The sequence below is a fragment of the Silurus aristotelis genome (assembly GCF_946808225.1).
Source record: "Silurus aristotelis genome assembly, chromosome: 8".
Taxonomy (NCBI): Eukaryota; Metazoa; Chordata; class Actinopteri; order Siluriformes; family Siluridae; genus Silurus; species Silurus aristotelis.
Window position 1 is genome coordinate 11,396,851 of NC_139581.1, and position 16,872 is coordinate 11,413,722.

The 16,872-nt window shown below is 37.8% G+C and overlaps 1 protein-coding gene across 1 annotated transcript in view; it reads left to right on the forward strand.

Moving 5' to 3' along the window:
• The window catches only part of gbe1b (glucan (1,4-alpha-), branching enzyme 1b), a 119,827-nt gene that overhangs the window by 47,164 nt on the left and 55,791 nt on the right, over positions 1-16,872 (forward strand). The window contains exons 8-10 of the mRNA XM_083548386.1: positions 2,707-2,822; positions 3,234-3,361; positions 6,488-6,586. Of these exons, the coding sequence (XP_083404512.1) occupies positions 2,707-2,822; positions 3,234-3,361; positions 6,488-6,586 (343 nt within the window). The remainder of the gene's footprint in view (positions 1-2,706; positions 2,823-3,233; positions 3,362-6,487; positions 6,587-16,872) is intronic.

Here is a 16,872-nt window from a genome sequence, read left to right on the forward strand (position 1 = left end):
TTAGATTCACCAACCCAATTTATTCGATTTTTTTTATATAGAGGTGCTTAATGGCAATACATTTTTGGAAGTAAAATAATGCCATTGAGTGTTTCTTAGCCTTTAAGCAGGCCACTTGCTTTCCGGGGAAAGCTGCTCTATTGATTAATAGCCATGCTTTAGGCTGTAATGCAGTGGTGTGGTTTGTAGCGGGTCCAATGCTCACCGTAGCTATTCCCTCACTCTCTTGAGAACACGGTGTGCGCCGGCTCTTTGTGTGGTGTCAGACAGAGGCTAATCTATTCATCACACACCGGCCGGTGGCCGCTTCAGCTCCACGCTTATCGGATCACTTCAGGCCCCTCACTGGGGGAACGGGAACTCACTGTTCACACCTTCTTTTCTAAAAGCACACCAGGGATATCTACATCAGCAGTTTCAGCGAATGGCAATCTCTCCCAGCACCACTCATGCCCCCCGCTCTACCCACAAAACAGGACCAATTGTGGAAAGCACAACTGTAATAAGAGAAGTGTGTGTGTGTGTGTGTGTGTGTGTGTGTGTAGACGGGTGGAGGAAAGGATTTGTGCCTTCCCAGTATACTTGTATCCATATATTTGATTTAACATACATGAATGTACCTGACTAGCTCAGCAAGTCAGGGAATGCTGAGTGTGCTATGTGCTGAGGCGATACATCACATGACTTTCGATGACTGTTTGGGGCACTTGATATTGTGTTAATGTTATCTGATCCCTGACAATAGCAGCGCAGACTTGCAGGTGGGATGGCGTGTGTCAGATAATTGAAAAGATGCTGCATTGTTATATTTTATCACTTTCCAGTACCTGGCACCTTTTGTCGAGTATTTCGAAAAAGGATTTGAGATCACACAGCATGGAACGCATTTTAGAAGATGCAGAAACAGACTCAATATTTCTAGTCGTGACTGTCATGGTGGAAAATTGAACAGTCAAGGCCAGCATTAAGAGTCAAAAACGTTCGCAATTTACAGCCAATGTACATTAAGGACCTCTTAATTTGCCACGCTTATATGAATGAGATACTTCAACCTATTTTACGTGCATCATGCAGAACAGTCAAGGGCCCTGGCCGTCATTTTAGCACCGTTTCTATGGCAACGTGCCATTAGTCTGGGATTACTCGTGGAGAGTGAAGTTGTGGAGGAACGGTTTGTCATTAGTACCTAAAGACCGGATCCAACCACCAGAGTATATAGTGCCATCTGGATTATTTTCTTATAAGTAGAGTTTAATTAGGTTAAGTCTAATTTTTTTATTAGGCTTAACCTCATGATCAAAGTACTTGATGGAAGTTGCATAGTTTACCAGGATTTAAAAATTCAAATTTACAGGTTGTACAGTCGTCCCCCATCTATTTGATTCTCTTTCTCCATGTGAGGACATGAGTATAGTAGTATGAGTATGGGAGACAATCCAGATTTACAAGCCAGGAGAACAAAGAGAATCTGTGTTGTTTCACCAGTCTAGAGTAGGGTACTAAAACTTCTGCCAGTTTTTAAGGAAAAGAGCATGCTTGCTTTTTAACTGGTGTTCAGAGCCTTAAAGTCTCTGCTAATGCAGACCAACGAGCCAAACTAAGCAGATGGGAGAAAGCCCTATAACTTTTTGGTTATTTCCATCATCCTGGCTACCCAGGCAGAACCACAATCTCAGTAGCACTGCTCCAGTCAGGCCTTTAAGGTAGAGTGGCCAGATGGAAGTCACTCTTCACTAAAAAAGAGCATGAGTGCTTGCAAGGATTTAGCCAAAAGCCACCCAAATGACTATCAGGCCAGATGGTCTATATCTGGAAGAAACCAAGCACCACTCATCACCTGGCTCTCTCTATCTATATGGTGAAGCATGGTGGTAGCAGCATCATGCTATGGAGATTTTCATTTTTAGAAGAAAGGATCACTAGAATTGAGAATTATTTATTTATTTTTTAACAGATTAAATGTCTAAGGTCTTCTTTTTTTTGTAAAAATGTATAAAAGTGATTAGAAGCTCAGCTTGCAGCAGGGCTCAGCTCCCACTATGGCCTGAGATAAGTCTATAATATAAAGCAAGTTTTGTGTGTGTGTGTGTGTGTGTGTGTGTGTGTGTGTGTGTGTGTGTGTGTGTGTGTGTGTGTGTGTGTGTGTGTGTGTGTGTGTGCATGCATATAATATATTGTGTATTGTATAAATGTATTGTGTTTTGAGATAGAAAAGATTTGAACACACTTCATGTGTAGTATGTCTTGTTCTATTTTGGACACAGCATAATCAGACATATGCAAGAAAATGAACACGATGCATAGATTAAAGAGATCAGCTTTATCTGCTACCTTGATTGTTTTTGCCAGGAATTCTGGACCTTTTTTTTTTTTTTTACCTTTTTGCCAAAAATATGAGTTCTCCATGGCAGGATAAAAACCCATCCTATTCAGTAGGTCTCAATGGGAGAAATGTTGCATGACTTACAGTGCCAATCATTTTGAGAGTCAATTCTGCAATTGCTCATACAAAAACATGAGCTCAAAACCTCTGGTGCAGAATTTCATTCCTGAAATGGAGCCTTATAACAAGAAGAATTGTGTGTGTGTGTGTGTGTGTGTGTGTGTGTGTGTGTGTGTGTGTGTGTGTGTGTGTGTCTGTGTGTGTCTGTGTGTGTCTGTGTGTGTCTGTGTGTGTGTGTCTGTGTGTCTGTGTGTCTCTTCTAGCTGGGAGGTGCTGCGTTTTCTCTTGTCCAACCTGCGCTGGTGGATGGAAGAGTACCGCTTTGACGGCTTTAGGTTCGATGGGATCACCTCTATGCTCTACCACCATCATGGTGTCGGTAAGCCAGTAAAAAAACATTCTTGTTTAAGTAATATTGTGTACCTATGGCAGTTGTACTAAAAATGTTATATAAGATCTATCGAATTAGTTAGAGATGAGGAACATTCTCTCCAGCAGAGAATTAATTAGAGAAGTGATTAAGCAAAAGCTGTTGGGCCTTTTTCACTTTTTTGTACTTATACATATTTTTGGGAACTAATTGAAATAGAAAAACCTGCTCAAATCAGTAGAAAAAGAAAATAATTAAAGATGTAATGATGTGATTTGAGTAATAAAATGAAAAATGTTTGACTAATATAATATGATAATATAGTATGATGCAATATAATATATAAAGCATTAAAGCTTTGCTGAACAAAATGTACTTGTCACTCTATAGATGTCTGATTTATTAAATTTTTGTGCTTAGGTTCAGGATTTTCAGGCTCATATACAGAGTACTTTGGGCTCCAAGTTGATGAGGACTCGCTAGTCTACCTCATGCTTGCCAACCATATTTTACACACCCTGTATGAGAACTGCATAACTGTGGCTGAGGTATGATGATTTTTTTATGAAATATGCAACTAAGCATGTATATCTTAGAGAGAGGCATGTTATCTTAATATTTTGTCCTATCCTAATATCCTATCTCAAAAAAGAACTTCATGCAATGCAAATTAAGAATGAATGGATGCATAGTGCCTACCGTACAAGCTTCTGACAGCAAGTCTTATAATCTGGCGTTGCTTTAGTTGGTCAGGTCTAGGCTCAGCAACATTAGCTGAATACTTGAATGTACTGAATAACCCCATGTACTGAATGATTCAGTCAAATATTTTTTTTTTTACCTTCTTCGATTGGCAGGCATCTGACATTCCAGTCATCAGGCTCAAATTGTGAAAGAGCAGTTCAGGGAGCAAGAGCAATCACACAATCTTTTACACTTGAATGAACTTTTTAGGACCTTAACTCCATTCAAAGTCTTAGTAGAAGATCTCAGAAAAGGAAAAAATTCTGGATGGAAAAAAATGTTGTGACATGAAAAAAGTTTGGCGAAACAATGGGTAGTGGTTTGCACTCCATAAAGTTGGTGTGAAGAAATATTTGTGTTTGATTTTTATTTATTTAAATTTTTTTTTGGCCTAGCAGTGTATTTGCACAGTGTCCACCTGGGTACCAAAGTTCACGTTGTGCAGTGGTGGTGTTTCTTGCTTTTCATTACTCCTCACAGAAAACATGGCTATCATCCTAAATCCCAACAATGCTTTTTTTTCTCAGCTCGCTAACCTTCTTGTCAGCAGAGCTACTTTTCTCTATGTCCGCCAAGAAGGAATTAACCTACAGAGTCAAACAAACCGAGCACATTAAATTAGTGCTCAGTGGCAGAGGGTTACTATCGAAGAAAGCACTTGCTCATTTTAGTCATTTCCCACTGCTTTTTTTTTTTTGGTTGTATTTACTCAACAACACCTTGTTGAGATAGTAGCTCTGCTTTGTTTAACTCAATTTATTTTTGTTTCCTTTAAACCCCACAATTTTATTGAGTACGTTTAGCTCCTCTGTCAGTGAACTCTGACAGGTGACTCTTAATACAGCATTGAATCACATAAGGGCAGTATCATTGTCAGTAATTCCTGAGGTAAAGGGTCAGGAGAAAATTGTTGTTAAGAAAAATCCAGAAACAAGGTCAAAGCTAAAGTCATTGATGGCCCATTAAAGTGTTCATGCTGTGCACAAAACTGTGTCAAAATGGCTCATATAGATTGTTATTGATTAAGAAAGATTACACTTAAGAGGAGGCGGACATTTTCAACAATTTGGCTGTGAAGAAAAGGTAAGAAATAGGTCGATAACGTTCCAGGTTCGACACTACATGTTTTTCAGAACCATAACCTTTTGGCTTGATAATGAGGTGACCTATAAGAGCACAGACTGAAAACACTTTCTAATGAGTAAAGTAGACATAAGATCAGACCGGAAGGCGGATGAATTAGATTTGTGTATAAGCGTAGAAATGAGATCAGCGTCGTGGGGAGAAAAAAGACTGACAGAGGTTTGTTTGGAAGGATATTATAATCAAATGCTGAGTGGGCCGAGGGGAACTGCTTATATACTTTGTTTCTTTTGACTTTGAAAAAAAATCTAAGCTGTAAGAATCGATAGAGGGGTGATAAGTTTAAAAGTTTGAGGGGTGAAAAAGTTAGTAAAAACTTTATTCTGATAGTAAAAAAAAAGAAAGAAAAAGTGTTCGACTTGCATCTAGTTCAATTAAAGTCAGAAGAAATGCATAATGAACAGGCTGTGGGTAAATCTGCTCAGAATACGCTACTGAGCACAGGTTCATTCTAAAGGTACTCAAGATGCTGATTTTTGGAAAGCATGTCTCAGTTTTAATGGTTCAAGCACCCGGTCAAGTACAGTATATCGGAGATAGGGGTTATGATCAAGACTGAGTTGAGATCAAGACATAAGCGGAGACTAAAAGATTAGAGAAGAAAAGAGGCTTGACAGCATAGATAATGTTTCAGGAGGTTTGAGAAAGCATATTTGTTTAAAGAATGGGGAAAAACAAGCAACAGTTTTGAGAAAACTGTCCTCAGATACACTGATTAAAATTTCAGAAGCAGGTTTAAAATGGTTTATGCGTATGGATCTTTTTTTTGTTCATCATAGACAGAGAAGGGCTGAGGATGAAATTCACTGTAATTAATTCCTTGTCTATTTCTCAAAGCAGCGATTTTGTTAATCATGTCCATTTGTACAGATGACTGGGAGGGTACAATATAAACTGTATACCATGATAGTACAGTGGAGGTACAAAAAAAAACATGACGTAATTCCAAGTGATCAGCATTTCATTCAAAAAGCCAGGTCCAGAAGGAATTCCTGATATCTTTTAAATAAAGTTTGACCATCTATTTTGTACTGTTATAATTTTTTCTTTGTGACTTCTCCAAATATTTTCAATTGAACATAACTGGACGTGTTTCCAAAACCACTGTTTGTTAAAACCATTTCAGCACTAATCAGGCTTTTACATGTCCTGAAAAGTAACAGCCAATATGCTCTTATGTTAATAAACATGGTTGTTTTGGCCTTCAAGCTGCAGATCTGACTGTCGTTCCAGCCTGCATGAAAGCTAAAACTGCCAACTCCTTTGCTTTATTTCAAGTAAGTCCAAGTACGCAAGTAGGCCAATTGCAACTTATCCAAAAAAAGTGATAAAGATTAAAGAGTAAGCATCCAGTAGAAACCATGGGAAGCCTCATTTATGGAAAAGGAACCTCTCAGCATGCTGTGTTGGCCGATCCACTTAGCCATACACCAACCAGTCAGTCGATACAACAAGGAGTAGGGATCAACTGTATGCAGCCATTTGCAACTTAATAAATGAGTAAATCTCAGCAAGAAGGGGGCTCCGAACAGAACAAGTAAAGCAGAAGCATGAGCACAATCCTGGAAAGACGCCTTGAACAATAATGAAAGATGAGATGAATAATAGAACAAACAACTAAGAACCAAATGGAAGTCCTTGCAACCCCAGCTGGAAGCTAAACATTCACCTGATTATTTTCAGTTGAAAAGGAGGGTTAATCCCAGAAAGCATGGCAGAAATGATTTTATTTGTTTTTCTTTTTGTAATTTTTTGTTTGTTTGTTTGTTTGTTTGTTTGTTTTATAGGACGTGTCTGGTATGCCCATGCTATGCCGACCCGTACATGAAGGAGGCTGTGGCTTTGACTACAGGCTGGCCATGGCTATTCCTGACAAATGGATCCAGGTGGGTTTGAACTCAATAGCATATAACAAACACTTGTTTTCATGATGCTTTGCTAGGCTGCTTATTCTGGCACAACACAAATTTGCAGCCTCACATGTTCCAGAAGGAATTCCTGATATCTTCTGTAGATGTTTTGACCAATTTACTTCCAAAAAATTATTAATTGAACAAAGCTGGTTCAGGTTTCCAAAATGTAACCACATTTTTTCTTTAGACCCATAGCAGTGCTAATCAGATTTTAGCATGAAACAGGCATATTACCTACTAACTGATGCTTTTCTGTTGCTTAAACTTATTATCTTTGCATATTAGGAATTTATTTAGGCATTTTCTATGCTAAGAACCGGACCAGCTGTCTTTCACTTAACTACCTGTATTTTTTCATGTGCATTTCTTGTGCATTTCTCACTTTTTTATAATTGTACAATTTTACATAAATAATACTAGTATAATTTAAGCCGTGTATAAAACAATAGAAAACACAGTGCAGTCACATGAGTAAGCAAAACTTACTGAAAGGGTAGTTACATTATAAGTATTACTCTAAGATCATACAAAGGTGCTTGTTTTAGAGAACAGATCTGAGTATTCTGCAGTGCATATGCCTGATTATTTGTGTCATACACGACTAGCAACACAAAAGGATCATCAGCCTCCAATCGATGCGAGAGTCATTGTCCATGTTGCAGGTGGCACTCATCACATGTGGAGACATTTTAGTCACTGCCAGGTTTTCAGGCCTAGTGGCAAAAAGGATTTGATTTCTTAATCAAATTAGCACTGGTGTGAATGAGGAAGAGGACTACCAGCCATTACTTGGTCTTGTTCATCATACTGTATATATGCATTCAGACCCCATTTTTAATCCTTAGTAATTAAGTATTTATATTTTGAGGTGTAACCTTTCTTTGTTTCTTTGTTTCTTTCTTTCTTTCTTTCTTTCTTTCTTTCTTTCTTTCTTTCTTTCTTTCTTTCTTTCTTTCTTTCTTTCTTTCTTTCTTTCTTTCTTTTTCTTTCATTTTGTCTCTATCTGCCTGCTTTTCTTTCTTTCTTTCTTTCTTTCTTTCTTTCTTTCTTTCTTTCTTTCTTTCTTTCTTTCTTTTTTCATTCTTTCATTTTGTCTCTATCTGCCTGTTTTTCTTTCTTTCTTTCTTTCTTTCTTTCTTTCTTTCTTTCTTTCTTTCTTTCTTTTCTTTCTTTCTTTCTTTCTTTCTTTCTTTCTTTCTTTCTTTCTTTCTTTTTTCATTCTTTCATTTTGTCTCTATCTGCCTGTTTTTCTTTCTTTCTTTCTTCCTTTCTTTCTTTCTTTCTTTCTTTCTTTTTTTCTTTTTCTTTCTTTCTTTCTTTCTTTCTTTCTTTCTTTCTTTCTTTCTTTCTTTCTTTCTTTCTTTCTTTCTTTCTTTCTTTCTTTCCATCCATCCATCCATCCATCCATTCATCCTTCCTTCCATCCATCAATCCATACTTCCATCCATCCATCCATCCAGACAGTCAGTCTACAAATATGTCTACATATTTCTGTGACCCCACAATTAATATCTTAATATTTTTCAACCACATACTAATATTCCTTTGGCAACGCTATGAATGCATTTAATTACAGAACGATAAGTTACCTGAGTGTCAGTGTTTGACAGTGATAAGTAGATACTTGTCCTTCTCCCTCATCCTTTTCGAAGAATACATGGCTAATTGAAAAAAAAACTGGGGGGCAAAAAAAATTCATTTAACAGCCATGTCACATTTTTCTTACTTATTTCTACTTCACTGTGTGGATCGTTTTGGGTAAGCTAGTAATTAGGAAAAAAAGCAGAGCGAAGAGCGAACCTTAAAAGATTTGTATGCAGTTACTGGCAAATGATGACCTTACACTTTCTTTCAAATGTCATGAACATATACAGTGTATTTACAAGGACCTGTCATTCATATTAGTCATTCTCTCCCTGAAGACTATTTGTGGAAAGGCTGTGTGGAAAGCTTATGTATTTTTATTTATTTATTTTTATTATTATTATTTTTATTTTTTTTACAATGGCCATATGTGCAAAGCAAATTTTTGAAGCAGAAATTCAACAGTAAAACCACAAACACAAAAACATTATAAATTTTTTTTCAGGAAAACCAAAATTGCTTTAGTAAAAAAAAAAGAAAAAGAGTCTGAAGTCTGAAGTTTCCTGTTGTGGTTTGTTAATTTGTACCTTCATGAAAATTGAATTGAAAATTCAAATTCACATTGAAAATACGGGGGAGTGGTGGCTTCAGCGGTTAAGGCGCTGGGTTGCCGATCGGAAGGTCTGGGGTTCAAGCTCCGGTATCGCCAGGCTGCCACTCTTGGGCCCTTGAGCAAGGCCCTTAACCCTCTATGCTCCGGGGGTCCCTTACGAGGGAAATAACAAGGTCCGTGACGTCGGAGTGGCGTGGGGCTGCCTTCCCGTGGGCTCACCACCTGCAGGAGGGACCGTAAGGGACGGTGCTGTGAGGATTGGGCAGCAGTCGAAGGCGGGGGCCTGCTTAGACTGCTGCCCCCGCGACCCGAATTACGGATAAGCGGGAGAAGATGAATGAATGAATGATGAATTGAAAATACGAATTAAACGTATCGGGACACCTGACTTTTCCAGCTACAAGTACCGTTACCGTGTATGTAATTCTTTTCCAAATTGTTGCAACAAAGTTGGAGGCACAAAATTGTATAGCAGCGGTCCCCAACCTTTTTTTGCGCCACGGACCGGATAAATGTCGGACAATATTTTTACGGACCGGCCTTTAAGGTGTGGCGAATAAATACAACTAAATAAAATTATACGACCGGCATAAAAACTGGTATTTTCTAAATATAATAATAAATGTGAATCCACTGTGTAGTGTTTTGTTCATTTTGCTAGCTTGGGGGTTTCAATTTAGTGGTAATGTATTATGTGTTGTCGGCCAGAGCAGCCCCTTTAAGAAGGTAGCGGATCTTGACATGCATCAAGAGTGAGTCATGGACAGATGTGGTGGAGAGAATCCGATAATTTTCCAAAATAAAACATTGTTCAAAATCAGATAATAAATAAAATGGAAATAATGTAAGTTATGTATTTTATTTTTTGTGTGTGTGACCAATTGACCCACGGCCCGGGGGTTGGGGACCACTGATGTATAGGATGTCTTTGGATGTAGTATCATAATTAATAAGTAGAAGCAGTTTTTTTCCATGCACTTAGGAGAGTAGCCATTACTACTACCTGTCTTAGTGTCACGCTGGTAACTGGACCTCACGTCATATTAATATAGTATAAAATTAATCGCAACTTAATCACACATTTTTTTTAATCGGTTTTGAATATACCTTAAATGAATATGTTTTAGGTTTTATACTCAAAACAACATAATCATGGACAAATATTGATGCTTTATGCAAATGTTTATTATTAGTGAAAGCAAACTGAACATAGAGCATAAAGAGAAAATATTATTGTAAATGTTTGGAAGCAATTATAGTGTTTTAAATTGTAAAGTGTAAATTTGCATAAATACGTTATTAACGTGTAAATTCTGACAGCCCTAATTAATATATTAATACAAAACGAATTTCAAATTTTGTTACCTAATGAATAAGTTTAGACTGAAAATCCACCATATAGAACACAAGCAGTGAAAAGATGATGTGATCAGGAATGTGTCTGTTCTCAGTCATGTGTACATCACTGACTCCCTCTGTCTCATCCACATTAACCTCAAACTTCTTGTTGCCTTCTGCCTGCTCATTGTTATCTTTGTAAACTAGCCTACGTCTGTGGTGTGGGAGAGCCAGGAAATGATACACCAGTGGTAGTTGAAAAAGCCACGCAATGACAGGAAAAAGGTTGATGGACTGAATACGGTGCGCAGTGAGAAGAAAAAATATTGACATTTCACCAAATCGATTAAAACTAAAGTAACAAGTCTGTTTCAAAAATTGAAAAAAAGGAGAAACTACAGATGTTTGTGTAAAAAATTTAATCAGTGAAGGTAAAAAGTTGCCAAAAAAATAAATAGTGAAGTAAAGTACTGATACCAGAAAAATCTACAGTAACAAAGTTTTTGTACTTCATTATTTCTCTCCTCTGACCATTTGTCTAGAACAATTTCATTTGTATTGCTTGTCAACATTTTCCAACATATTGGCAGCAGATTTTGTATATTCTCAGTAAATAATAAGCATTGTTAAAGTGTTAAACTTTTGTAAGAAATCTGTGTTTGGTATGGTTGAACTTGGTGAGTACTGATTATATACAGTATGTACAGTACATTTATGTAATTATTTTCAAAGATATATTGTGTATACTTTAACATTTGGTAAAAAAAAAAAAAAAAAAAAAAAAAAGTTAAATGAAAGTACTGAGGTTTGGCCAGCTCCAGTCATGTCCCACCTCATGAAGATTATGGACCTTTGAAGAAGTAGATGCCAAACTCGCAAACATCCCATACCATCTTGGGACGTACCAGTGCCAATTAGATCCCACTACATGTGTGGAGTTTTGACATTGGACATTTAAAGGCTCTGGCATGGAGTTGCTGGTGCTGGATCTGTGATGATCACAAATGTTGAGCTCAGTAGCTCCTAATTTTATAACCATAAAGACTGTAAAAGACTGTAGAAAGAAGATTACTTATAATCTTATACTCCAGTGCTCATGTTAGTTCTCACTCTCCAGTGTTTTGTATTGTTGAAAGATTTATGATCAAACTCTTGATGTCACCCAAATGAGGATGGGTTCCCCTTTTGAGTCCGGTTCCTCTCAAGGTTTCTTCCTCATTACATCTAAGGGAGTTTTTCCTTGCCACAGTCGCCATGGCTGCTCATCAGGGATAAAAGCACAGCATTCACCTTGACTGTTGATTTGTGTAAAGCTGCTTTGAGACAATGTCTGTTGTGAAAAGCGCTATAGAAATAAACCTGACTTGACTTGACTTGTATCTAGACATACTACTATATAACATTACCATAGTGACTGTATGCTCTGCTAGCTCATCTCCTCACTGCTCCCCTAGTGCCCCAGCACATCCGCTCCACTGATTCAGTCCAAGAGCCTGGTTTAGACCCCAGTTTTTCCCCCTCTAACCCCCCATCCCCTTTTTTCTACATTTACTTCTTCATAGAAAGTTGCCCAGCATGCAATATTTATTTAGGGCCTTTCATCCGACACTGCTATCGATTTTATTCTGTTTCGGTACATAAGAGACATTGCGGACCAGTGCACTAAGACGGCCAAAGTTTTCTTGTGTATGTGTATGTGTGTGTGAATGTTCTCTTGTGAGGTTGTATGTTTTGACATTGTTTGGAAAGGTTTCAGTTCTAGCAGCCCAGTAAACTTGTCTGTCTGAAGTAAACTACAAACTTTTAAAGTTTCTGTTAGATTCAATTTTTACATAAGCCTATAAGACCATCCTCTATTCGATTTCTGCAGACAAAAGCATTAAAGACATAAATGAAATAATTGGTATGTCAAAAAATATAGAGGGTCTTTCCTAAGTATTCATCACCCTTGAATGTTTTGCAAAAAGTTTTGTTAGAACCTGAAAATACAATGGAATTCATTTGGATTAAATGTTATGAAAAGTGCATAAATATTCACCACCATCACTGTGTCAAAAGCTTTCAATGCCGCATTCCTGCATGCAAGAGTCATGTGATCTCAGACAATACATACACCGGATGCTGCAAAAAATAACAGTATATTGAAAACCAAAGAGCTATCAGAATAAGAATAAGAAAATTCTGGGATGCATCACTGTGTGCTTTTGGCATCTGTCCTTTCCCCATTTAGTCCCCCATATGCTGTTATAATAACCTCCACTCTTCTGGGAAGATGTTCCTCTAGATTTTGAAGTGTGGTTGTGGAGATGTGTGCTCATTTAGCCACAAGGGGATTAGTAAAATCAGGTAGGGTGAGGAGTCCTGGGGTGCAGTCAGCATTTCAATTAATCCCAAAGGTGTTCAATAGGGATGAGGGCAGAGCTCTCAAGGCCACTTCAGATTTTTTTACTCCAACTCATGTAATCCATGGAGCTCATTTTGTGCACAGAGGTACTGTCATGCTGGAACAGGTTTGGGTCTCTTAGTATAAGTGAAGGAAACATTTAATGCTACTACATCCCATTTTATACAACTTTGTGCCTCCAGTTTTGTGGTAACAGTTTGGGGAAGAACCACATATAGCTGGAAAAGTCAGGTGTCCCAATACTTTGTTTATATAGTGCAAACAATATTATCTGAACTTTTCAGACACATTTTCCTTATAGCACCAAAAAAAAACATTTATTAAAAATGGAAAAAAATATAGAGCAATTGCGATTCAGGGATTAGTCAGAAAAACAAACCAAGAGGCAAATTTGAGATTAAAGGGTAATAAAGTAGATATTTATATCTAGCATATATGCAATAATACATAAACTGAAAAACAGAATACAAATACTAGTTATGTACAAATGATAGTTTTCTAGGTCTTAATTTTATTAAGACCTAGCAATTTCCTAGAAAGTCTTAAATTGATCAAAAATGAGAATTTCAAACAAGACAGACAATTTCAATGTATACAAACCCGAATTGTTGTGATGTTTTTATTTAAATAAAATGAAAACGAAAAGACTTTCAAATCACATGAACCATTATTTTATTCACAATAGAACATAGAGAACATAACAAATGTTTAAACTGAGAAATGTTACACTTTTATGCACAAAATAAGCTCATTTCAAATTTGATGTCTGCTACAGGTCTCAAAAAAGTTGGCACAGGGGCATGTTTACCATGGTGTAGCATCTCCCCTTCTTTTCAAAACAGTTTGAACATGTCTGGACATTGAGGTTATGATTTGCTGGAGTTTTGCTGTTGGCCCGATTTTTGCCGTATATTGGTTTCCAGCTCCTGAAGAGTCTGTGGTTGTTTTTGGCGTATTTTCGTTTAATGATGCGTCAAATGTTCTCTATAGGTGTAAAGGTCTGGACTGCAGGCCAATTCAGCACCCAGACTCTTCTACTATGAAGCCATGTTGTTGTAATCACTGCAGTTTGAGGTTTTGCATCGTCCTGCTGAAATACACAAGGACCTTTATATACCTTTCAGCATTCATAGTGCCTTCCAAAACATGAAAGCTGCCCTATACCACCAGAGATGCTGGCTTTTGAACCGAACGCTGATAACACTCTGGAAGGTCTTCCTCCTCTTTAGCCTGAAGGACACGGCGTCCGTGATTTTCAACAGGAATGTTAAATTTGGACTCGTCTGACCATTAAACACTTTTCCAGTTTGAAACAGTCCAATTTATATGAGCTTTGGCCCACAGGACACGACGACGCTTCTGGACCATGTTCACATATGGTTTCCTTTTTTGCATGATAGAGCTTTAGCATCTGCAGATGGCAGGGTGAATTGTGTTTACTGACAGTGGATTCTGGAAGTATTTCTGGACCCATTTTGTAATGCAAATGACACAATCGTGCTGATGAGTGACGCAGTCATTTGAGGGCCCAAAGACCATGGGCATCCAACAAAGGTCTTCGGCCTTGTCCCTTACACACCAATATTTCTCCAGTCTCTCCAAATCTTTCGATGATGTTAACAACTGTAGATAATATTCGCGAAGACTTTGCAATGTAACGTTGAGGAACGGTGTTTTTAAAATATTTTACAATCTTATATTCATTCACAGATTGGAGAGCCTCTGCCCATCTTTACTGCTGAGAGACTTTGCTTCTGTTACATTCCTTTTATAGCTAAACATCTTACAGACCTGATGTCAATTAACTTGATTAGTTGCTAGATGTTCTTCCAGCTGAAAACTTTCTAAATTTCTGTCTTTTTAAGCCCTTTGTTGCCCTGTGCCAACATTTTTGAGACCTGTAGCAGGCTTTAAATTTGAAATGAGCTCATTTTCAGATTTCTCAGTTTAAACCTTTATGTTCTCTATGTTTTATTGTGAATAAAATATTGGTTCATGTGAGTTGAAAGTCTTTTAGGTTTAATTTTATTCAAATTAAAAACAAAGTCCCAACATTTCCGGAATTCGGGTTACATAATCATGCAAATCATTTCTGCAAACCAAAATGCAAAAAATAAAAACAACATAAATCAAAAATCAAAATTACAACTTAATACTAACTTAATACTAACAAAGAAAACAACAATGCAAATTGATTAATGAACAACAACAACAAAAAAAATGATTAGTGCAATAATTACAAGGTAATTGCAGAGAAAAGACCTTTATAGAGAGTGAGACACAGGACAGTTTGGAGCAGAGAGTAAAACTGCACTGATCCAGGACACTCGGTGATATTCCTCGATACAAATACATCCAATATCAGAGACTAACACGCAGGTGGTGTGAAGTTGAAGACCTGAGTTAGCATGCAGGGGTGTGTGTGTGTGTGTGTGTGTGTCTTTGCAACCAGGGTGTGTAGAATGTGTTGTAGAGCCCTTTGAGGTCCCAAATGCAAAGACAAGTGTTTTAAATTTGATTCTTGCTTTGGGAGGTTATGAACCTGAAAGCATTGTGAATGCTCGGTAGAGGAGCTATTGCATATTAATGGAGTCGAATCTTGGAGAGGAAGTTGAGCAGATTCTGTAACAAGGCTCTGTTGTGGAAAAGAAATGTGTAGGAACTGGTGCTAATGTCAAACCTTTAATAATAGTCCTAATGCATTTTCTGTGTAACACACTGTTTAATATCTTAATTTCTTAATGTCTTAATTTTTATAAATGCTTTCAAAACAGATCATTATAAGCATATTTAGACCAAAAAGCACAAATAATACAAATACAACTAAATGGAGCTTAGAAGCTTGGGCTGAATTGGTGGGGTTTGAAATAATCTTAAAAAAAAAATTGTGTGATTGGGATCGTCTTTGTCTAAATCCTCACACAAAAGCTATCAATGTGTTCTGCATGGGTCTGAATGACCACAGGACCACTTCTGGGAAACCTGGGACACTATCAAAATGTGGTTTTCGGCGCGAAAAGAAAACCGGAGAACGCTGTGTGGACATGAGGGGAACATGTGAACCTCCACACAGAGCGACTATAATCCCGAGGTCATGTTGGATGATTAGAAAATGTCTGCCATAAACAACAGCATTGCGTCAGTTATGAAAAATCGATTTATGAATGATGGATATTCTCACCAATTTACCCAGTGCACACACACACACACACACACACACACACACTTTTACCCCTTTCTGATTAATCAGACTTCTGTCCCTGCCAGAGTGATGCTTGTTCTTCTCATCCTGTGCGAAATTAAGATGTCCTATTAGGAAAAGCCGATCAGGCATGCAGCACAAGTTTGGACAGATTGTATCTGATTACCACTCTGAAATTCTATTGCTTCTAATGGATAATGTTACAAAAGCCCTCTAATTTAGCAAGCGCCCTTCCCTGCAGCTCTGCTAGATTGAAATGTAATAGAAATAATTAGCTGGAGACTGGAACGAGGTGCATCTCCCAGGATGAGAAGAAGAGAAACGGTGCCTCTTGGTCCTGCAGAGCAAAGCTTTGTATATAATTCACCTCTGTCGACAGCACTGTCTCTGTCTAATCAATTTTAATATTGTTATAAATTACAGTAAGCCTCTGTTTTATGTCAATACGATAGGATTCCCACACAACAGGAAGTGTAATTCAATCTGCATGTTATGTTAATTGTTGAAGATGAGGGTGGTGGATAGCAGCAGGGGATAAAGAGATAGAGGCTTCTCCCATTCAGCCTTTTCTCAGCCTGTCATCAGGGGTCCTTATTCTCGAACTGAAACTCTTTGGACTTTGTCCCATTTTTGTGATTCAAACTAATTGCTCTCAGTTGGGCTTTTGCATGAGTGAGGAGTCTGGAGTGCAATGCGATGTGATTTCCCCCCTCTTCCTTTCGCTTTACAGCCCTGGGCTAGCAAAGCTTGATCATTCTGAGGTTAAAGCAGAACTGAAAGGGAAACTCTTGGCATGGGTTTTTATTAAAAGGAGAAAGGGGAGAATAATATATATATAAAGTCAGCTTTATAAGTCAGCTGTGAATGGACTCATTAGTCAGTGTGCTGTAAGGCCACACAGTGTTACACTACATGGGCAAAGGTTTGTGGACACCTGATCATAATATTTGCATGTGCTTTTTTGAACGGCCGATTCCACATTCAGTCCTCTTTGCTGTTTAAATAACCTCCATTTTTCTTAGATGTTCCACTAGATTCTGGAGTGAGATTGTAGAGATTTTTGCTCATTCAGCCACAAGCGTGTTAGTAAAGTCAGGTACTGATCAAGGTGAAGAGGC